The 22,775-nt window shown below is 40.2% G+C and overlaps 1 protein-coding gene across 1 annotated transcript in view; it reads left to right on the top strand.

The window, feature by feature from the left end:
• The window catches only part of PTPN22 (protein tyrosine phosphatase non-receptor type 22), a 47,772-nt gene extending 25,907 nt beyond the window's left edge, over positions 1 to 21,865 (top strand). The window contains exons 12-21 of the mRNA XM_045203477.3: positions 2,146 to 2,222; positions 2,356 to 3,164; positions 5,453 to 5,536; positions 5,689 to 5,819; positions 6,949 to 6,976; positions 10,245 to 10,325; positions 10,622 to 10,737; positions 13,480 to 13,510; positions 16,436 to 16,513; positions 20,783 to 21,865. Of these exons, the coding sequence (XP_045059412.2) occupies positions 2,146 to 2,222; positions 2,356 to 3,164; positions 5,453 to 5,536; positions 5,689 to 5,819; positions 6,949 to 6,976; positions 10,245 to 10,325; positions 10,622 to 10,737; positions 13,480 to 13,510; positions 16,436 to 16,513; positions 20,783 to 20,847 (1,500 nt within the window). The 3' untranslated portion in view covers positions 20,848 to 21,865. The remainder of the gene's footprint in view (positions 1 to 2,145; positions 2,223 to 2,355; positions 3,165 to 5,452; positions 5,537 to 5,688; positions 5,820 to 6,948; positions 6,977 to 10,244; positions 10,326 to 10,621; positions 10,738 to 13,479; positions 13,511 to 16,435; positions 16,514 to 20,782) is intronic.
• The last annotated feature ends 910 nt before the right edge of the window (positions 21,866 to 22,775 follow it).

Raw genomic sequence — 22,775 nt, 5'->3', positions numbered from 1 at the left:
TGATCACATGTTTCTAGGAATTTGTCCATTTCCTCTAGCTTATATGATTTGTTGGCATATAATTGTTCATATCGTTGTCTTATACTTTTTATTTCTGTAAAATTGGTAGTAATGTCCCACTTCTTTCCTGTAACTTGAGATTTTAAAACTTTGAGTCTTCTTTTTTCCTTAGTAAATCTAGCTAAAGTTCTGTCAATTTTATTGATCTTTTTAATAGATCCACTGTTGGTTCTGTTAATTTTCTCTACTGTTTTCTTAGTCTCCATTTCATTTATCTCTGCTCTAATCTGTAATATTTCCCCCTTTCTGCTAGCTTTGGGTTTGGTTTTCTTTTTTTCTAGTTCCTTAACTTGTAAGTTATTCATCTGGAAATTTTCTTCTTTTTTAAGGTGGGCATTTCCAGATACAAGTTTCTTGCTGAGCCACTTCTTTCACTGTATCCCATCTATTTTGCTATATTATGTTTTCATTCATTTCTAAATATTTTCTAATTTTCATTGTGATTTCTTCTTTGACCCCTTAGTTGTTTAAGACTGTTTGTTTTACATATATTTGTGAATTTTTATGTTTTCTTTCTGTTATTGATTTCTAGTTTCTAAACATTGATTATGATTTAAAGAGATACTTTGTATAACTTCAGTCTGTTAAAATTTATTAAGACTTGTTCTGTGGCTTGACATGTGGTCTGTCCTGGAGAATGTTCCATATGCGTTTGAGGAGAAGGTATATGTTGTCGGGTAGAGTGTTTTAGGATTAATTGGTTTATGGTGTTGCTAATATCTGCCCTCTATTGATATTTATTGATTCCTTATTGATCTTCTGTCTGTCTCAATGTTCTATCCATTATTGACAGTGGGGTAGTAAAGTCTCTGAATCAGTTGCTTAGTCCTGCGGTAACAAGTACCACAAACCGTGGAGGGCTCACACAACAAATTTATTTCCTCAGTTCTGGAGGCAGGAGGTCCAAAATAACGGTGTAAGCAGGACCACGCTCTCTCTCAAAGCTCTGGGGGAAAAGATCCTCCTTGCTTCCTCCTAGCTTCTGGAGTCCGCCAGCAATCCTTGGTGTCCATTAACTTGCAGATGCGTTACTCCAGTTTCCTTCTCTGTCATTACAAGTTCATTACACAACACTCCCCCTGTGTGTCTCCGAGTGTCTATTTTCTCTACTTGAAAGGACACATGTCACCATGTTAGGACCCACCCAATCCGGTATGGCCTCATCTTAACTAAGTACATCTGCAAAGACCCTCCTTTTAAATAAGGCCAGTTAAAGATATAAGGGGTTGGAGTTTAACATATCTTTGTGAGAGTCACAACTAAACCCATAACAGGTGTTATCTTACAATTGCTGGTGACTTTTTTTTTTTTTTTACATTTAAACATCTCCGAAATCAAGATCCATTTTACAGTCAATGGTACCTTCGATTCCGTGAGCCTCGGTTACAAATGTCATAATGGAATCATTACTATGAAGAAAATACAGGCTGAGAGTGGCTGGGCAAATGAGCTGGAGTGTGGTTTTAGGTTGAGGGGTCAGGGAAGGTTTCCTTATGTAGCTGACATTTAAGTAAAGAATAGTTCCGTAGAAGGAGCCAGCCATGCAAAATCTGGAGCGAGAGTATTTCAACCAGAGGGTAAAAGCTTTGCATTGGAAAGAAGTTTGGTGTGCCTAAGGAATGGCAAAACAAACAAAAAACAAAAATAACAACAACAACAACAAAAGCCCCAAACCAGTGTAGCTGGAGCATAGTAAGGAAGAACAAGGTAGAACAAGATGAGGTACGTATGGGACCTCATAAGCACCCACTAACATGAAGGGTTGCGATGATGAAATCTCCGGAGGTAGAGTGTTCTTAAGAATACAGCCACCCCCAAGAACATTGTAAAACTCCCACGTTTGAAAAGATGATGCTGTAAGTAAATCCTTTCTAATTTCTGTAACACCATTGACCCTTTATTCTGACCCTTCGGGTCTCCATATATGAACATGCTCTTGTTGGGTTCAGTATTTTGGAAACTCATCTCTTTTATGAATTATTTTAAATCTTTATATCTTCTGGAAAATGACTTCTCAGCCTTATGAATATAAACTATGTCACTGTCATCGCTTCACTAAAAAACAATCTCTTATTTCTCTTGAAGATTCAAGCAAAGTATTCAGTTCCTGAGCAAAATCCCAGTCTAGAAGCAGATATTTATTCTCTTAACTTACCAAAAAGGTGAGTGTAATTTTACATGTCTGAATGTGTCTCAGAGGCACACGTCCTGCTCACGACTCATTGTGAATCTGGGGAAAGTGAGGAAGAGGCCCGCTGGGGGTGTGGTACCATTGTTACTTTCTTTTTCTTCCAGTGGCACACTAGCAGCAGAAGTGACGAACCAACAGCTAAGGGGGGAAAACGCAGAAGCTTCTTCCTTTCACCTTAGGACTTCTGAAATGAGAGAAAAGAAAGACTTAGCTTTGCACCCTGCTCCACAGAACAGTACTTTTGAGTTTTTGGAGCTCAACTGTGGTTGTAACAAAAATGCTGACCGCGCCATGAAATGGGAGGCCAAGGCGTTCGCCGTGGCTGGGGAGCCTCTTCAGAAGCACCAGAGTTTGGACTTGAGCTCCATTTCGTTTGCAGCATGTCCTAATTCTAAACCTGTAAATGCAGCAGAAAGATATTTCAATTCAAAGGGGTGCATAACGCGGACCAAATCCACTCCCTTCGAACTGATACAACAGAGAGATGCCAAGGAACTGGGCATCAAGGAAAACTTTTCTCATTTGGAACCTCAGCCGAACAGCTCTTGTCTTGAGGCAGCTTGCAAAGCGATGCCTGTTTCTTCAGGAGAACTGAATTACACACTGTTGTGTGACTCGGGGCCCCAAGTGCCGCAGGCCGCTAGCGCAAAGCAGCTCCACCCAAGTGCTTTCACTGCGCGTTCTCACCTGTCTTTAGTAGAAGGCCCTTATTTCCCTTCATTGTCTCCAAGCAGTACTGGTTCCAAGATGTCTCTTGATTTACCTGAGAAACAAGAGAGGACTGTGTCACCTTGTTCTCTGTTTCCAACGTCCCCTGCAACCCTATTTCCTTATTATGAGTCACTCGATTCTGCAGCGACGAATCCTCCAACCAATGCCCCCCCCACACTGAGCCAAGACACAGCCATAGTTGGTAAGTTATTTTTACAAGTTTGTGTGGCCTTTTAGGTTTTGTTTCTCCAGGTTTGGTTTCTTTTCATCCTCCCCCTTGTACTTCTCTGTGTGCTTCCTTCCCCTTCAATGATGTGACACATTGAAAACAGCATAAACAAACATGTAACGTTCCACGGTCTATATGACCTCCGATCCAGCATCTACGCCAACGGGAGCGCTTCTAACAAAGGCAATTCTCAGTCCTGGGAATGTATGTCAAAGGCCCACAACTCACCCTTAGGCTACAGAAGCAACTTCCGAAAGAACACAGGGACAGATCTGATCAGCGGCACCACACGGTCACTCGGAATTTTTGCTGCACAACCACGTGGCTACACTGAGCTGAACATGCAGCTAAGGGTGGTGGTCTCTTGATGAGGCAGTTGGAGGAAGAGCGCTGAAGTTTCTCCTGCCTTTTTGTGATAACTTATTAGATGAGAATATGTTTTCTATATTCTGTGTAGGATTTTAATCACACATACTACTTCACGTTCATACATAATACTTCGAGATTTTTGCCTATTACGCATACTGTTTTACCGAGTGGTTTGATATTAGAAGTAAATATCTTGTTAGAGAAAATTATAATAGTTTGATGTGGAAGAAGAGAAGGAGAGCAAAGAGTAAGTTTAACTCTCTTAGGTAGATTATCAGAAATTTATAAAAAATATTCCACCTGAATAAGAAGTAGAGCTTTTACTTTGTAACATTGTTGTACAGTTCCTTAATACAGGGCTGTCAAACTCATTTTCACCGGGGGCCACATCAGCCTCGGGGTTGCCTTCAAAGGGCCAAATGTAATTTCAACTCATTACTAGTTAAGGAGTAGTTACAGTTATACAGTCCCAAAATTATTTTGGCCCTTTGAAGGCAACCGTGAGGCTGATGTGGCCCCCGGTGAAAATGAGTTTGACATCCCTGCCTTAATAGATGTGTAGATGTGTAGCTTTGTTACAAAAATATTTTACCTGGGTCTACTTCCTTCTTTGATTAGGTTATTTTATATACTTTGATTTTGTTTTGTAAATTAAAGGAATTTTCTTCTTTTTTTCATTTTTTTGTATGTTACTACAGTCGTCCCATTTTTTTTTCTCCCTTTCATTCCCCTCCACCCCCACCACCCCTCCCACCAGCCTTCTCCCCCCTTAGTTCATGTCCATGGGTCATACATATAAGATCTTTGGCTTCTCCATCTCCTATACTATTCTTAACTTCCCCCTGTCCATTTTGTACCTACCATTAATACTTCTTACTCCCGGTACCTTTTCCCCCATTCTGCCCCCTCCCCTCCCCGCTGATAACCCTCCCTGTGGTCTCCATTTCTGTGAGCCTGTCCCTGTTCTGGTCTCTGAGCACCAATATTAAAAGATAAATCCTTATCTTCAGGGGTTGGAGCAACATACACGTGTGCCCTCTGGTGTCAGTTTATTATAATAGCATTCCATTTTTTCTATAAAAATTCTGAGTATGTCTATAGAAATACAGAAAACCCTCAAAACCAAGGGGGAGGGAGCGTGGAGGCAAAGGAGGGAGGTGGGTTTGGCTGGGGGAAAAAAATAAAGCCCTGTTACAACCGTGTTTTGTAAAAAAACCCAAAAAACGTACATAGTCTTCACTTTGTAAAATGAATTATAGATACTAAATCTTTATGATTTAACCTAGCTTGTAACTGAATCTTAAAGTGCTTTTATGATGCTATAGTGTATATGCCATGTGAAACAAAAAATAATTATGTAATTTAAAAAATTGCATTTATTAAAAGATTGCATTTTTATTTTTAGAGAAAGGGGAAGGGAGGGAGAAAGAGGGAGAGAAACATTGATGTGTGAGAGAAACATCCATCTGTTTCCTCTCGTTCCCCTCCCACCGGGAACTGGGACTGCAACCCAGGCATGTGCCCTGACCGGAAATCTAACCGCTGACCTTTTGGTTTGCGGGACGATGCCCAATCTACTGAGCCACACCAATCGGGGCAGGAGTTATGTAATTTAATTAATATGATATTTCATATATGGTAACTGATAATCAGTGACTCAATCAAAATATGTTGGAGCTTTTAAAAGAAAGAACACATTTTGAAGAAGCAAAACCCTCCTGGGTTTGCAACTTAAGATGAGAGAATTTATTTTGCTTTTCCCTTGAGTGAACAGATGCCATCTTAAATATTGTAACGATGCTTGATGCGATTTACATAAAGATTAGAACGTAATAATTTTCTTTGGATTTTCCTGATTAAAAATTATAATTATATTTCTGACATTTGGATAGCAACTTCCCCAAGAATAGATGATGAAATCCCCCCTCCACTTCCGGAACGGACACCTGAGTCTTTTATTGTGGAAGAGGAAGCTGGTGAGTACAGTTCAGTAAGTGTAACCAAGTGTGGATTAACTGGGTTACGTCTCACGTCCTTTCAATGTTCTGTGTGCTATTGCTGAGTAACAGTGGCTTTCAGGAAGATTTATAACTCTTGGGAGACTCGGACCATATTTACTCTCTTCCAGGAGAAGTCCCACTGACTGTTCCGAAGTCTTTATCTTCAGCTGTGATGACAGAAATGGGAAGACCACTAGAGTGGGGTGGAACATCTGAATCAGACAAACCCGATGAGCCTGTGAGACTTAGGCCAAGCAAGGTCAATAACTTTTTTTTTCTGACTCTACTCATTTGGATTCAACAGACTATAGTCCTACTCCTTGTATTTCTAACACCTATTAATTACCAATAGACATTAACCAGATCCCACTTACAAAATGATCTGCTAGGGTACGTGGTAGATAAAAAGATGTGTAAGACCCGATTATTGCCCTTAAGAAATCTGGAGTCTAGCAGTGGAGATGCAGGAGGTGTACACGAGTATTTTGCTCCGTTCGTCATCACAAGGCAGATGGGACCAATGCCCTGGGAAAGACAGAAGGTTTGAAAGTGTGGGAGTCCCTTCAGGTGGGAAGTGGTCAAGGAAGGCTTAGTCAGGTAGAAACATTGGAGCTGACTCTGGAAGGATAGTTAAAGCAAAAAGAAATGTTTCATAAGTAGATAGCTTGTTTGCAATAGTCACTTGTTTGGCTGTATCGTGTTAGCTGTGATAAAGTATTTATGGAGAGAAATTTTTTTCTGAGTGACAGATGTCCATAGTATCTGAGTTAAGCCTCTTGGAATAATGTTCTCTGCTTCTGGAAGAAAAATCTACACTTTCAACCATCTGATATGCATTTGTATATATTCTGTGAACCAACTGTCTTACGATTTCAGAGATCAGAAAAGTAATTACCTAAAACATTTAAGCATGCCTACAACTGCGATGCTGGTAGGCAAATATTCTCTACCTTTTGAATTATACTTTTAAGTTACTACTAATTGGTATTATTATTGTTAAAAATATGCTACAATCAATGATCTTTCACTTAATAACTCCCAGAGCAAAGAACAACCCCTCCTTTTCCAGTGCCAGGAAATAACTTCAGTTTCAACAACTTACCACCCGTGAACATTTCAGGGAAATGTTCTGAGTAGGGAGGAGATGGGTCAACACAGGATCAGTTTAGGACCAACCATCCTGACATACAAAAATTACTTTAAGAGTTGATGCTTTTTTTATAATCCAGCACACTTATAAGTCACAAAAAATAGGGTCAACATTTCATAGCTGTCTCTTACTGGTATATGCAACGTAATTTCAAAAATGCCACGTATTGCTTTGAGCTTGTAAATTTGTGTACATGTTCTTGTTTCACTTTTCCTTTCTTTTCCCTTTTTTCTTTTAGAGTATAAAACTCCAGCGTCCCAACTCAGGTAAAAAAAATTCTCTTGGCTTTAGATGAGATTTTAGCCCTAAGTATTTGTATGTAGGGATGGCTCATTAAGCTTAGAGTGATCCACCTCAGGAGGTGTCAGGGTTCTCAGAATAGCGCCCACTGTTCATTGATTTATTTCTGGTTCCCCCAGGCTAGGAGTTTCGTCAAGGGTGGGGTGAAGACAGGATGTTAGGATCTGCCCCTCGATATATAACCTGTTCAAAAAACTATTTCAGGTAGTATCTCTTCCGCCTTTGCAGCAGTTCATTTTATAGGTTTCATCATTGTTCACAAGGTGATTCTAAAAATTCTTTGTGGCCGTTTAGATCTTTAACTTGCCGCTGCTTTACCAGGGCTTCCCTGAGCTTTGCTTGTCTTAGACATTGTAAAACATCATCAACAGCGAATGTTTATTGGGCACTGATAGGTACTTTCCATACGCGATAACAGGTGGTAGGTGCCCTTAACATATTTATTCATATTAACATATTCCCTTATGGTAGTCATTATTGTGCATAACTAGGTAGATAACATAGAGGTTTAAAAATGGGGCGTCTGTGTCAGACAGACATTAATTCAAATCGCCGAAGTTCCAATAGTTATCAAAAAGCACAACCTTGGTTAAATGATGTATTCTATCCATTTCTCTCATTTATAAAACGAGGATACCAGAACTCCTTTTTTAGAGGATTTCCACGAGGATTAAGTGCGATGATGCACATGAAGCTTTAAGCACAGAGATTGTCAAATAATAAGCGCTCATTAAATGTTACCTGTTACAATTTTCATTCGATAATTATTAAGTGAGCATTTCCTGGGCAAGCTCTGGGTACCTTATATCGTTTTAGGAGGGTGTATAAGAAAGGGTGCTTCTAGAAGGACAAACACCAATGATTTCACTTACATGTGCAATCTGAAGAACAAAATAAATGAACAAACTTGAAACAGGCTCACAGACGCAGAGAACAGACTGCTGGTCACCGGAGGGGAGGGGGACTGGGGACTGGGTGAAAAAGGCAATGGGATTAAAAGTGCAAATTGTTAGTTACAAAATAATAACTAACAGGGACGTAAAGTACAGCACAGGGAATAGAGTCAATAACATTGTAATAAGTATGTACGGGGCCGGGTGGGGACATATCAGGGGAAACGCTTTGTACAGTGTATGCTTGTCTAACCACCACGCTCTTCACCTGAACTGATACAAAATAACATTGACTGTAAAAAAATGGTAGGCTGTGAAGAACATAGAGGATTTGCTTTAAAATAATTTAGCAAAGATAAAAGGGTAAAAGGATATGATTGAGCAAATCTGGAAAAATCGTGAAAATTGTTGAACTGAGGTTGTGGAGGTTCATTGTACTAATTTCTCTACTTTGAAGTATATTTGAAAATTTTGCTTGAGAAAAAGAGAGAGAAGGGAAGGGCACTGGCAAGGGTCACACTGAAGTCGGGTAGACAGAGTCAACACTCATCTGGAACGACGCAGCGGTCATCGGTGTGGCTGTGCTTACAGTCACCCGGAGTCTAGGAAAGAAGGAGGGTGTCACTGCACGGCTCAGGGGAGGCTTCCCTGGGGAGAAGAAAGAAACCCCAGACTGTGGGTGCCCGGTGGTGGAGGAGGAACGCCAGGGGCAGGGGGCGGGGTCACAGTGACGCCAAAGGGGAAATCAGCAGGACGAGTGGTGAGCCGGTGAATTTAACCGCAACGGAGGCTCTCCTCTGGGAAGTACGGGCGATAAATTGGGCTAGGTAAAATATGGGGAGATTCTGAAGGACAGAAGCAAGGCAGATGAAATAGCCAGAACAGGCGACTCTGTGGAGAAAGCAGACTCGTGGTTGCCAGTCTTCCCTGGAGGGAACGGGGAGAGACCACTAACGGAGTGCGGACTCTGATGTCCTTCGGGGTGGTGAGAATGTTTTGGAATTAGATCGCGGCGCTGGCTGTACAGCACTGTGAGCGTACTCCATCAGTCACAGCAGAGTTTGTCACCTGCGTTTTATCACACAGCGAGTCAGGCAGAAGAATGTAGATTTAGTGCAGCGAGTAGGAAGCATTGCAGGTCCTTCATCGGGGCAGTATCCAGATTAAAATGGTATTTTAGGAAGATATGTGGAAGTTTATTGTTAACTGAAAGTTCTCAGAGTGTTTTCTAGTAGCGAACTAGATGATAAGCTACCCAACGTTGTTATCAAATGTTCATTAAATGCCTACTGCATGCCACTTGCTGTGTTAGGTGCCAGAAACAAGTGCGGTGTCGTCCTTTACTTTTGCATTTTACCCAGGGCACAGGGATAAACGAGAGAACTTGCTTTCTAGACAAAAGCGAAGGCCTAAAAAACCAAATGACCAATGGCAGGTGAAACTGGCCCTTACCCCCATTTTCATTTTCAGGAGACATTCATGTAGTCTATCGTTATACTCAGCACTGTGTGATAAGGGCCTCTGCTGACAGAGCAGCATTTGTATCTCTAGGACTTATATCAGGGGAAAATAGTCCCATTATGAAAAATTTCAACACTTATTTTAAACCTACTATGGTAGCATTATGACACCAATAAAATCAACTAGTTTCTTAATATTACCTGATACCCAGACATGTTCAGTTTTCTCAAACTGTCTTAACACTGCCATTTCACCGTAGGTTTATTTGAACCTGGATTCAAACAAAGTCTACACATTGTATTTGGTTTATGTGTTTCTTACATCTTTTAAAATTTGTAACAGGTCTCCTTCCTTTTTACATTTTGTCATGCCATTTTATTTGTCATGCGGAGAGCGGGCCATTCGTAAAGAGTGCTAGTGTTCTGGATTTGGCTGTTTGCCTCCCTGTGGTTTCACTGACCAGTGTTCCTCTTTCCCCAGCCTGCTCTACAAGATGCTAGTGAGAACTAGGAGCTAAATTAACTTCCGGTTCAGCTTCTTTGGAAAACCACTTTTGTAAATGAGCTTACGAGTTTGTAATCAATCAGAGGCTCAGTGGTTAGAGAGCTAGCAGAACAAAGTTCTCGAGGCTCCAGTCCGCGTTCAGATCAGTTTTTATTTGGTTGTTGTAGGTGCATAATGAAAGACTGGAAAGGGTGGGGAGGAGTGTGGGTGGAGGTGGACGAGGGTAAAAGGGGGTAAATGGGAATGGAAAAAAATACAATAAATAAATAAGTAAATAAGTAAATAAACGGGAAAGTCACACAAAACCCAAAAGGGGTCTTGACCTTGACTTTTAAGTGATGGGTGTTTAGTTTGCCGCACACTCTTCTCCTTGCAGACCTGCAAGAAGACCGCTCTTCTCCCCCACCTCCGCTCCCAGAAAGAACCCCAGAGTCCTTCGTACTTGCCGATGAAGACTGTAAGTGGCAACACTTTCTCCAAAAAGTTCTAGAAACAAGGCTGTTAAAAGGTTAACGATAAAGCAGGACCTAAATGAGAAAGGTACAAGGAATGATTAAATAAGATAAGAATAATACATTTCAAAATCCCATAATGTATTGTAAAAACAATGCATAAACACTCCAAGCAAAGATTACTGAATATATATCTGTATAAAACCCGAAAGCTTAAGCCGCTATGTAACAAAACACTTTTATTTTATTTATTTATTTATTTATTTATTTATTTATTTATTTATTTATTTATTTATTTTAGGTATGCAGGCTCAGCCCATGGAGATTCATTCTGCTAGCTGTCCTAACGCCATGGAAAATTCAACATCTTCAAAACAGACACTGAAGACCCCTGGAAAAAGTTTCACAAGGAGTAAGGTAACGAAGATGGGAGTTTATGGAAACGTGCCGGAAGCCTCTCATTACTGAAAGTGTGCCCCCTTTGTTCCCCACCCCCGCCAGCTGCCAGCATTAAGATGAAAAATTAGATTATATATCTTCACGGAAATGGTTGGTCTTACGGCTTTCAAAATTAATAGAAGGAAACCAAAAAGAAAAAAAAATACAGCTTAGTTTAAACCTGCCCAATAAAACCATCAACTTTTTTTTTGTTCTGGAATGAGACAAACTGATTCCAAAGTTCATATGGAGGATGAAAAGAGCAAGAATGGCCAGAAAAGTGGAAAAAAGTGAAAATAAATGTATAAACAGTGGAAGGAGGGTAGCCTTACCAGCTAGGAAAACATTGTAAAGCCCCAATAATTAAAATAGTATGATATTGATGTATGAAGAAAACACACAACAGCAGAGCAGGACGGGGAGTCCAGAAATAGACTGAAGCATGTGCAGGCATTTGGTATGCAGTTAAAGATGGGTGTCTTAGTGAGTGTTGTGGGATGAACTGAATCCACACCTGAAGAAAAAGCTAGGATCTGTGCTTCACAGCTGTACCAGAATGTAGTCTAGGAGGGTAAAATGTTTAAATGTTTTTTTTTAAAAAAAAACAAAACAAGAAACAAATGAACAAAGAAAACCAACCCCCAAAAGTACTAAAAAACCCCACAAACTTGCAAAGATTACTTTACAACCTGTGAGTGGGAATGAACTATATATGACTCAGAATCCAGGAACCATAAGAAGAGGTTCCTAAATAAAACGGAAAATACATTCTCTTAAATAAAATGGAAAATTTCTGCATGGTGAAACTAAAATCACCTTAAAAATCAAAAGACAGAGGACAAATTGGAGAAAAACATCTGCATCTGGCATTGTAGCTAAGGAGTTATTTCTTTAATGTATAAAGATTCCTAGAATTCATAGAAAATAAGAACCCTAGTAGAAAAATGGGCAAAAAAAAGAGATGAGATCGTTTAAACCAAAATAAGTATTCACGATCTACCCATTAAACATTCGATATGTTCAACCTCACTCATAATAAGAGAAATGCAAATTAAGAACACTGTGACATGCTGGTTTTCAGTGGTCGGAATGGCAAATTCCAAAGTTTGACTACATGCTCGCAGGGACAGGAGCACACGCCTGCATTGCTGGTGGGAACGTCAAGGTGGTAGAATTTCTGGGGAGGACAACTTAGCGATATCTATCAAATGCATATACCCTTGATCCACTTCTAGAAATTTACCCCTCAAATATGTACGTACCTACATGAAATGAACTGTATCCAGGCTATTTACTGTGGTATTATTTGTAAAAGCAGACTATTGGGAACAACATAAGCATTAATCATTAGGGAAATTGATTAAATAAATCATGGTATGTGCAGACAATGGAATACTATGCAGCTAAAAAATGAGGACTTTCTCACTATATTTACATATGAATTAACTTTTGCTTAAAAGGAACAAAATGGAATCTGTATTGTATATTTATACATAACTCTGGAAGGCTACAATGGGTATCTGTATGAGGAGGGTTAGAAACTGGGTAGACAGACAACAAGAACGCTAGCGTTAAAAATTTTGTAATTGAATTTACTGGGGTGACATCGGTTCACAAAGCCGCCCAGGTCTCCAGCGCACAACGTAACAAACATCACCTGCACACTGCATCGTGTGCCCATCGCCCGAGAATGGTCGCGTTTCTACTAAGAGAGTTTGAATTATACATAAATGATCTATTTAAAAAATCTAAAAATTTTTTCAAAAAAAGAATTTATTAAAGATCTAGTATATAGAAGACTACATTTCTGTTAGGTGTGTTAGGAAAACAAATGCCATAAAGGACACCCACCTGCCCTCGAAAAGAGTACAGGTTATGGTTACGACGGCATGCCTGTGTAAGAAACCACTCGGAAACTGTCAGGGAGAATTGAATACCATGGGACAGATTAAACACACAAGCTGAGGGTATGCGGAGAAGAGAAATCTGGGTAGCTTCCCAGAAGAGACAAGCTAGACACTCCACGATGAAGGGCACAGAGGACATGGTTTGCTGTAAGGAAAGAGAAGGGAGGAGCGTGGCTCACAGCGTGGATGGGACCTTAGTAAACTGAGGGCCGAGTATGACTGACAAAACTCCTTGGCCAGAACGGCAGTGGCTGTGGATCACAGCTGTCTTCAGGAGCCGTGTGGGTTCTCGAATAGTCCCAAAAAGGAGAAGTAGGGAACTCTGTTTTTTCCTCGTGGTCCGATAGAACTATTTCTAAATTCACAGTGTGATTCTCAGATGGGTGGGCAAAATAGCAAGACGAAATCAAGTGGAGACTTTGCACTGCATTAAAAGTGGCAAGATGGAAAAATAGTTTTGTGTATTTTGATGGCTATTTTTAAAGGAAATTAATCCTGCCCTGGCTGGTGTGGCTCAGTGCGTTGAGTGCTGGCCTGCGAGCCAAAGGGTTGCGGTTGGATTCCCAGTCAGGGCACATGCCTTGGTTGCGGGCCAGGTTCCCAGTAGGGGGCACGTGAGAGGCAACCACACATTAACATGTCTCTCCCTCTCTTTCTCCCTCCCTTCCCCTCTCTAAAAATGAATAAAAAAATACAATTTAAAAAACAATAAAGGAAATTTATCCTTTTGACTGAAGTCTGTATTTCTACTTGATTAAAGTATTTTGGATTTCACACACAAAAATTAACATTTTCCTTTTCTTCATTTCTGTAGAGTTTGAAAATTTTGCGGAACGTGAAAAAGAGTAAGCATCTTTACACTTATTTTTTTAGAACATATGCACTGCTTTTATAATTGTTTAATTCTTCGTTACGTAACCACTCCGTGAAAAAGTTAATATACTTCCTCAACAGAGGCTTGCTAGGTGCTATGGATTGGGTCACTCCCCAACCTTGTGCTGTGCTGCGTTCCACAGGGATAATGCTGAGCAGGGCGTAAGGTGATGGGGTGGGGGGGCTCCTGTGACGGACTGGAATAATACAAAGATGTTTGGCACTTTCTACTCATCCTAAGATGCTGTTATCCAAATGTACTGTTTAAAATTCCCAGCAGTCTAACCTCAAATGTGTTTTCTTTGAAAACAGTCACAGCAAAGCATATTGTGAGACAAATGTGTTGATTTAATGAAATAAAGTATTGACACATTTCTATTTTTACCAAGTATTATTAGCAATAGTGAGTCTGTTGCTTACTATTTTGCTAAACTGTGATGAAAACAAAACCCAAGGACTACTGAAACTATGGGAACTCGATTATCTTAGAAAACCTTATTTACAACTACAAAGCACACAAAACGTGGTGATACAGTTTTTATAGCTTTGATGCACTTGATTCATCACCCAGGACCACACAGCTGCTTGGTGTCATAGGGAGGCATGAGGAACACTGAGAAAACTTACCTAAGGTATTATAAGCGTGAAAAGATTGTAGCTGAATCTTACCCTTCTTCCGAGTTTTCACTCTATCTTTCTGTCCATAAAATTGTTCTAGTCTTCATCTCCAAAATGAACTGGTTTCTCAGCCGATGGCTAAAGTGTGATGGAAAAGTATGACGGCTAAAGCCAGCCAAAAGAGAATGTAAACATGCCGAGAGGAGGAAAGTATAGTATAAAACACGAGAATCAAACAGTTAAAAGCAAAGAAATGAGTGGCTTGAAGAGCCAGCCAAAGATTGATTTGATCAGCTTAGCTTTTAAAACACCCAGGTTTCTTTTTCTAAAAACCAAGCCAAACCAAAACCCTTCTTTCTCCAGGTCCAATCCTGTCTTGGGGATATCAGATAAAGACACAGAAACTTGAGGTAGACGTGGGTTGGCACAGATGGAGTCATGGGACTCTCTGCGGACTGAGTCTTATATCTAAGTGAGAGCTCCCAGGTCACAATCCAGATGGAGGCTAATTCTACTTCTCAGCTGCCTTCACCCTCTGCTCTTTTCCCCTTAAATGAAGAACAATTTCTAGCTCCGAAACGGATGCTGAAGCTTTAGCCCTATCTGCCTATACTTGCCTGTGTGTCCTCTTCCCCTCCAGATGGCTCGTGACTACTGACTCGGTGTGCTTCCCCCTTTAGCCCGGCTCTCTTACTGCTTTACAGTCGAAGCGGGTCCTGAACCAGTTATTGCCAGTATATTCCATGCTCTGGTCCAGGAGGGTGGTGTCATACCTCATATTTAACAATTGTTATTCGTGGACACTGACCAGTCACGAACAAGGTCAGGCCTCAAAAACTGGTGTGACCACGGCAAAGTCCTGCTTGAAAATCAGCCCTAGTCCCAGGTCATCTGAAGGTAGAATCAGCTCCACCAGAAGTGGGGAGCTGAAAACTGGGGACAGGTGATTTCCTAAAGGAAAATGCAAGTTCTATTATCAGAGGTAGGAGGAATTAATGCTGGGCAGGTGGCATAAAAAATACCTATGACAAACCAATATGTAAAATAATGGTTCTCTCTGACATAGATGCAGAATCTTAATCTCCTGTTGTAGAAAACGGTATTCTCTTTTGGAACAATTGTTCTCTTTCTGAGGGATGTGTATAACTCTCAGCTTATATGCAACCGACACGATGATTGGTATCTCCTGAACTTTCTCACCTGCTCCCACTTCTTATGCCTGTCCCTATTGTCAGTGCCTAGCCCAGTGCGTGGCACATAGCAGGTACTCAATAAATACATTTTAATTGAATCTGATTGAAATTCAGCATGCACCATAGTGACTCACACTCAAGTACCTCCAGGACTGGGGAGGTGTTTCTAGAATCCTAGGATTAGGTATGTCCTAATACTGCTTCCTGAAACTGTTGACAAGAAAACAAAAGACGACTATTTAATCATTTTTTCCCAATTATGTGCTGTTTCTTATAAAGTTTATACAAACCTGAAATTATCTTTTTTCACTGCTAGACAGTGCTCCCACAAAATACGGAACATGTTTTCAAAACTGGGCAGAAACCGATACATGAATTATGAAGGCACTGGGAAGAGAAATACAGGGGTGGGTAAAAGTAGGTTTAGAGTTGAAATACAAACAAATAATTCGATAATAAATAATGAAACAATAAACTCTGTTTCATGTACTCACAGCTGTCAACCTACTTATGCTCACCCCTGTGTATATTTTAAGCCTGTCTGTAAGTAGCTGAAGTAGCAAAACGAAGAAACGTAATGCTTTTGGGGGTTTCTGGGCCTAACTAGAATCGTCTATAGTGGGGGAAAAATCATCGATAATGGAAAGTGAAGAAAGATAATCCAGGAGCAAAGAATAGTGTGAGAAAAATCGCAGACTTTGCCGTGCATGAACCCCTGTGGAGGACAAATGATTGAAAAGTGTGTGTGAGCCGTAGGAATGCAGTGAGGTGAACTCGAAAGCAAGCCCCCCCAAAGTTGTTTCACAATGTAATGGCCCTCATTCATAAAACCTCCAGTGACCTTCTTTCGTGTTGGGTTTTACTATACAAACAACCTGTTTGCAAAGAAACCTTTTAAAAATACATACACACACAAATGAGATTATAGTGTTGCCCTACTGGTAAGCATCTATGTTTTGTTACATTTGATGTGTGTGTTTGAGAGTATTACTTTGAAGGAAATGTTCCAGCTCAATAATTACGTGGCCCGATACAGTTATCTCAGTTTGTCGTTCTTCCCCTTACATTTTTTCCTTTCGTTTCTAGGTCTCTGTAACTCTTCCCCACCAAACAAGCCTGCAGAGTCTGTTCAGTCGAATAACTCCAGCTTCTTACGGAATTTTGGTACGTGTGTTTTATCCAGCAAAGTTAAAAAAAAGTTTACCTAAATTATTCATTACAGTGTAAGAGAAACAACTTTAAATCGGGTTTGAGGTTGCATGTATAGGTCCTTATATTCATGTTCTTTTCCACGCAATTTATCTTTTTATTTTTGACCTCAACTGCTGCTTAGTATCTTACATAAGACTATATATTCTCTTACATAAAATTACCTAGCATTCGCAGAAAATAAATTAGGTAACCAAATGACTATGTTGGCATGTAGCGAATGAATGTGACTAGCCAAATGAAAGAAATTCTGAGATGCCATAATACTCCAGTTCATATCTAAGCAAAGTTATAAAAGATACAGGAGTGCGATTAAAACCCCCAGCAGTTGTTGCTACCTTGTGTAACTCATCAAACAGCAGGAGCTGAAGCAGTTCTGACAGTTTAAAGGAACTGTTTGTCCAATCACCCTTCAGTATCAGCTCTAAACTTAAAATAATTGTATATGTAAGGTGGCATCATGTATACTATACATATTTTTCGTAATAAGTGCAGCAGTTAATGTAGGACATTACTACTAAAAATTATTATTAACCAAAGAACGGACTCCCTGAAAGGGTCTGGGGACCCCGCCTTGAGAACTGCTGCTCTGTGGTATTGTCCCTATGGGGGGTGTGGTCAAAATTGGGCTGCTGCCGCATCCTGATGGCAGGTGGCAAGAAGAGAGAGCAGCATGGAAGAGGGGTGGTCCTAAGGCACTGCCCTGGAAGGGGCAGCATCGCATCGCTCACGTTCCCTTGAGAATTTAGACACGTGCTATGTCTAAATTGCAAAAGACACTGGGAAGTATAGTACAGTTGCCCGTTTCCAATTCTATTTCTGAAGAAGCAGCAAGGCAAGATTTTGGTGGGCGGGTAGTGATCTCTGCCACTCCTGGGCTATGGTCCCTGTCTCACCCTATTTCTTGGGCTGTGAATTTTATTTGGATCACATTAACTCAAAGGTTTGCAATGTTATAGTTAGATAAAAAGAAGTTAGGATGAGAAGAAGTCATTCTCATGAAATCATTTAGTTGAACACATTCGTATAGAACATTATGAAAAAAGCGCCGAATTTTGCCTGGAACACAAATGTTCCCTGCTTCCTTCTTTTTCCCTGAACCAGGGATACCACGTGAGTAACTCATAGCCATTCTAACCTGACAATACTCTTGTCTAACATGGGGGTAAAATATTAGACAGCTGCCTCTGTGTCATTTCTCCTGAGAGTTGGACACTGTATCTATTAAAAAAAACAGCACAACTTTCTCATTGGCTTTCTTTTATAAGGAGGTAATATAAATTGTAAGGATATTTCACTTAAAAAAGTATTTGAATTAAAAAATTTTAGTCATTTATAAACATTTTAATATTCCAGGAACAGGCCTACATGCAAAAATAAGTTCACTACTGTTCCAAACTATTGAGAATTGATTGGTGAAAAGGACGGAAGGTAGACATCCCTCAAATGTCAAACGCTCAGCACTTGCACATTACATCCTTCTTGTCTCAGTCCGCTTGGGTCGCCATCAAGCTATGTGGACTGAGGGAATGATTTTGTGACTGTTGTGTGAAACTCTTTAGTCCAAAATATATTTTCTTTTTTACCACTCAGAGGGATGAAGTGTACGTGAACTAGGATGTACGCCTCCTCCCCCAATTTTTTTCAACATCACCATTAATAAATTTTACTGGGCTTCTTATCTTTTTATCTTCTTTTCCTCTTTCCTCCCCTCCTTTTCTTCCAGCTCTGGTATAGTTTTGCAGTGGGTTAGATGTAAGCAACACTTGGGCTGTGAGGGGCCAGGCCTTGTACGGAATGCTTTAGTAAATACCTCATTCGATGCTTTCATGAATTCTGTAGCTATACCCACAATTTTGCAAGACGATGAAATTAAGGGTTTAGGAATATCTTTGAACTTACCATTCTCTGTTCTCCTTTTGTATTTCAAATCTTTCATTGCTCAATTTGAACCCCTAAAGGTGCTAAGTGTAAGAGTACCTTGAAAACATACCTCCAACAGAGAAAAGCGAAGTCATGTGTTGCTGAAGTGACAAAGAACCCGTGTCATTATTTGTCTCATATTTCGAAAGAAGCCAGAAAAAGCCTTCATTGTGCAAATCCTCCTTCTTTGGGGTGGGTGGGGGAGGAATGTTGGAGGGAGAGACATTAATGATTAACTACATACTTAGTTCTCCAGGATTGTTCACCACTTTATTTTTTCTCAGCCTTTCGAACATAGTCTTTCAGTAATTGAGGGCTTTCTGGGCTGAAGCAGAAGTATAAGTGCATTTAATACCATAATTTTATAAAGCAATAGTGCTTATTTTTCTGTAATTGAAATTTCCCAGTTTTGTTTTATTGATGACTGGGCAGTGGGTGAAAAGATGTAGATAAAGGATTTTATTTTTAAAATCAGAATAAAAAATAGGCAAAGAACTTAAGTAGACTTCTTTTTTCCCAAAATACACATGTAAATGGACAGCGGACATGAAAAGACGCTCAACGTCACTAAGCATCAGGGAAATGCAAGTCAGAACCACAGTGAGATTCCATCTCACACCTGTGAGAATGGGTGTCACCAAAGACAAGAGGCGAGTGTTGGTGAGGCTGTGGATGCAAATGTAAATTACGTGATGCAGCCACTATGGAAAACAGTATGCAACTTCCTCAAAAAATTAAAAATAGAACTGCCAGATGACCCAGAACTTCCACTTTCAGGTATATACCCAAAGGAAATGAAATCATTGTCTCAAAGAGACACCTGCCCTGCACCCCGTGTTCACTGCGTTATTTACAATAGGCAACACACAAAACAACCTGAGTGTCCATCGACAGATGAATGGATAGAGAAAAGTTATGTATATGAATATTATTTATCCATTAAAAAATAGGAAATCTCGCCTTTTGTGATAGCATGGATGGACTTGAAGGCATTATGCTAAGTGCAGTCAGTCGGAGAAAGACAAATACTGTATGTATGTCCTTACTCATAAGTGGCACCCAACACCCTGAACTACAGAAATACAGAGTAGAATGGTGGTTGCCGGGGCGGGGGTGGGGAGAATGGGGAGGTGCTGGTGGAAGGGCACCAACTTCCGGCTCTAAAACGAGTAAGTTCCGGGGATCTCGTGTACAGCAATGGTAACTACAATCAACAGTACTGTATTATCTATTAAAAAAAAAAATTCCAAAGACAGGCTTAGAGGGGGGAAAGGAGGAAGGAGAGGGAGAGAATCAGTGATGTGACAGAGAAACACTGACTGGGTGCCTCTCCTACGGGCCCTGGTCAGGGATTGAACCCACAACCTAGTCAAGTGCCCTGACTGGGATTCAAACCAGCAACCTTTCAGCTACAGGACGCCGCCCAGCCAATACTGGCCGGCGCTGCATCCTATACTTAAAAGTTGTGGAGAGAGTAACCCTTCAATGTAATCAGCACAGAAAATTCATGTGAGGGGATTGGAGGTGTTCAGTAACCTGAATGTGGTAATCATTTCGCGATACACATGTGTATCAAGTCACCGTGTTGTGCACCTTAAACTTACATGCAGGGTGGGGCAAAAGCAGGTCACATGGAAAATAACACAATAATTAATAAATCGAAGAATAAACTCTTTCATGTTCTCACAACTGTAAACCTCCTTTTGCCACACCCTGTGTGTTATGTATCAGTAATATCTCCACAAAGTTGAAACAAAAGGGTATGTGCTGAACTACCAAAGGCTATTATACCAGGTTTCTTCATCTAATTATTACCATTATTAAATTAGTAAGCGTTCTACGCATTGAAAATATTAGTATTCTATTGTTATCGGTGAAGCATTAATTACTACTACTACTAGTAACAGTAATAATGCTATTACTAAATTGATTAAAGATGCTGCCTAACCTCTTGAAAAAATCCATGTATTTGCATATATAATAATATACTCTAAAATCCATGTATCTATTTCTATATAAAAATCTTTTTTCAATTTTATTTAAACTATTTATGTTTTTTTCAATAACAATCGATATACAATATTATATTAGTTCCAGGTGTACAAATAGTGATTAGACATTTCTATAACTTACGAAGTGATCACCCCTTAGAAGGCTAACATCCATCTGACATCACGCAGTTATTACAATATTATTGACTATATTCCCTGTTCTGTACTCTGCATCCCGTTTTTAGTATTGGCAATTTGTACATTCTAATCCCTTCCTCCTTTTCACCTTCAACTTTATTTTTGTTCCCAGGTTTTGCAAATCGTTTTTCAAAACCCAAAGGACCAAGGAACCCACCACCAAGTTGGAACATTTAACGCAACTTTGGACTGTAGTCTACAGGTGCCCTGCAAAGAAGTATGACCAGAACACGGCTAGCTAGTCAGTGCTCTGTATTCGTGATGCCGCCAGTGCAGACAGGGCAATTGTGCATTGCCTTCCTGAAAATAAGTGCAGTTTTAGGTTTACCCTCATTTATATTGGGTTGGAAACAGCAGAAAGAGTTCGACACTTGAGCTTATGTAGAGAATGCTGTAGGAGAAACAGTTTGGGCACAGACTTTTCATTTTTGGAAGTTATTTTTATTTGATTTTTCTACATAAATATAAACTTTAAAAGATTTGTAAGAATTGGATCTCAATTACATGTCTACACTGCCAGAATTTACTGTAAAAAGTTTTTAAAAATCTCACCTTGTGCTTGCAGTACAAAATTACTGCTTGCGACAATTCCCTTGGAGTTATTTTTGCCTAAAAGGGAGTTTACCTTGTACATCTTCCCAAATGTTGTGGGAAATCGGAGAAGTAAGAAAAGAATTTATATTTAAGAGAATAAAATAAAGTAAATAATGACTGTGATCACTTTTATTTGTATATATAAACTAACAAGATGTTCAACTACATTCCTGATACATTTTAACCAAAGTTATGCAATTACCAAAGCTAGAATAATAATCAACAAAATAGCTATATTTTGGTAGCACTTTCTTCATTTCAAAGGTTCTGTGTAAACACGTGCAATTTATATTCAACCAATCAGAGGCACTAGTCTAATTTTTTCTATATGAATATGGATCTGACATTTTAAGGATGTCTGATCTTTCAAATCTAATTTTATGTAACAAATAAGTTAGTGGGTAATTATTACAAAGGATTCTCCGAAATGACGTGACTTATTTTTAATATCAAAAAGTCTAACTTTCAGAAGCACGAAATACTTAAAGAGCATGCGTTTTCCACTATTTTTCATTGGGAAGCCAAATGAAGGCGTAACTTGGATGAAATATTACTACCTGTTTGTTGTAGCACACAACAGGTGCTCAATAAAATTGGTTTTAAACTAACATCACTGTAGTGTTCAATTAGCTGAACACGTACGTCTCCAGGCACGAGTGGTATCAAAACACAGTAATTTTATCTGTGTGCTTCATCGTAATCAATCATCTCCGAATATCTTTATCAAGGACCAATATATATTAAAAGAGTCTTAGGTAAAACCTAAAGTGACGACGAAATTGTCAATGACTTTCTGAACGGAAGCGTTGGTGAACAGCGACGATTTGGGGCGTGTTCTCTGGTACGCACACTTCTCTAATTTATGCAACCTTATACTTAGGATTTGACAAACCTTTAAAAAAAATGAGAATACGTTTTCCCATCCAGACTTTTTCCCTAACTGTAGGAATGTGTTCAAAATAACGCTGGACTCCACCTTTCCAGGCACTGGACGGCGACGTGGGGCGGCGCTCTTGAGGCTCCGAGAAGGTTCTTGCACCTGCCTCGGAGTTGTCACCATGGCAACACCCGCGAGAAGGGTCAAAACGCTTCTGAATTGCAGCCCCATTAGATTTCAAAGCAAACCCTCCCTCATTTTACATGTTACTAAGTCCCTCCCTTTTCCTCTCCGTCTTATCACTGGTTCAAGGATAAAAGGCCGGAGATTCTTTTACCTCACAAAGGTTAAAAGAGGAATACGAAATTTAAAACTATGGAGACCAACTACTCCGCGTAAAATGACGGAGGGGCACAAGATGATCCTAGGAACGCGCCGCCAGACTCTGAGAGCCATTAACATCACTGGGGCCGTTAAGGCGGTTGGCGGTAACTCTCCGCCCAGCGGCGGCTGCGTCGCAGCCCGGAGCGTGACTCGGCGCACGCTCTCTTCGCGCTCCTCCGCCCCGGGAGCCAGCGAGGCGGCGGGGGTTTGCGGGAACTACCGCTCCCATGAGGCTCTGCGCGGCCCAGGG

This window comes from Desmodus rotundus, chromosome 12 (genome assembly GCF_022682495.2).
Source record: "Desmodus rotundus isolate HL8 chromosome 12, HLdesRot8A.1, whole genome shotgun sequence".
Classification (NCBI taxonomy): domain Eukaryota; kingdom Metazoa; phylum Chordata; class Mammalia; order Chiroptera; family Phyllostomidae; genus Desmodus; species Desmodus rotundus.
The sequence above is the reverse complement of the archived record's forward strand: the minus strand, read 5'-3'. Positions and strand labels throughout refer to the sequence as shown.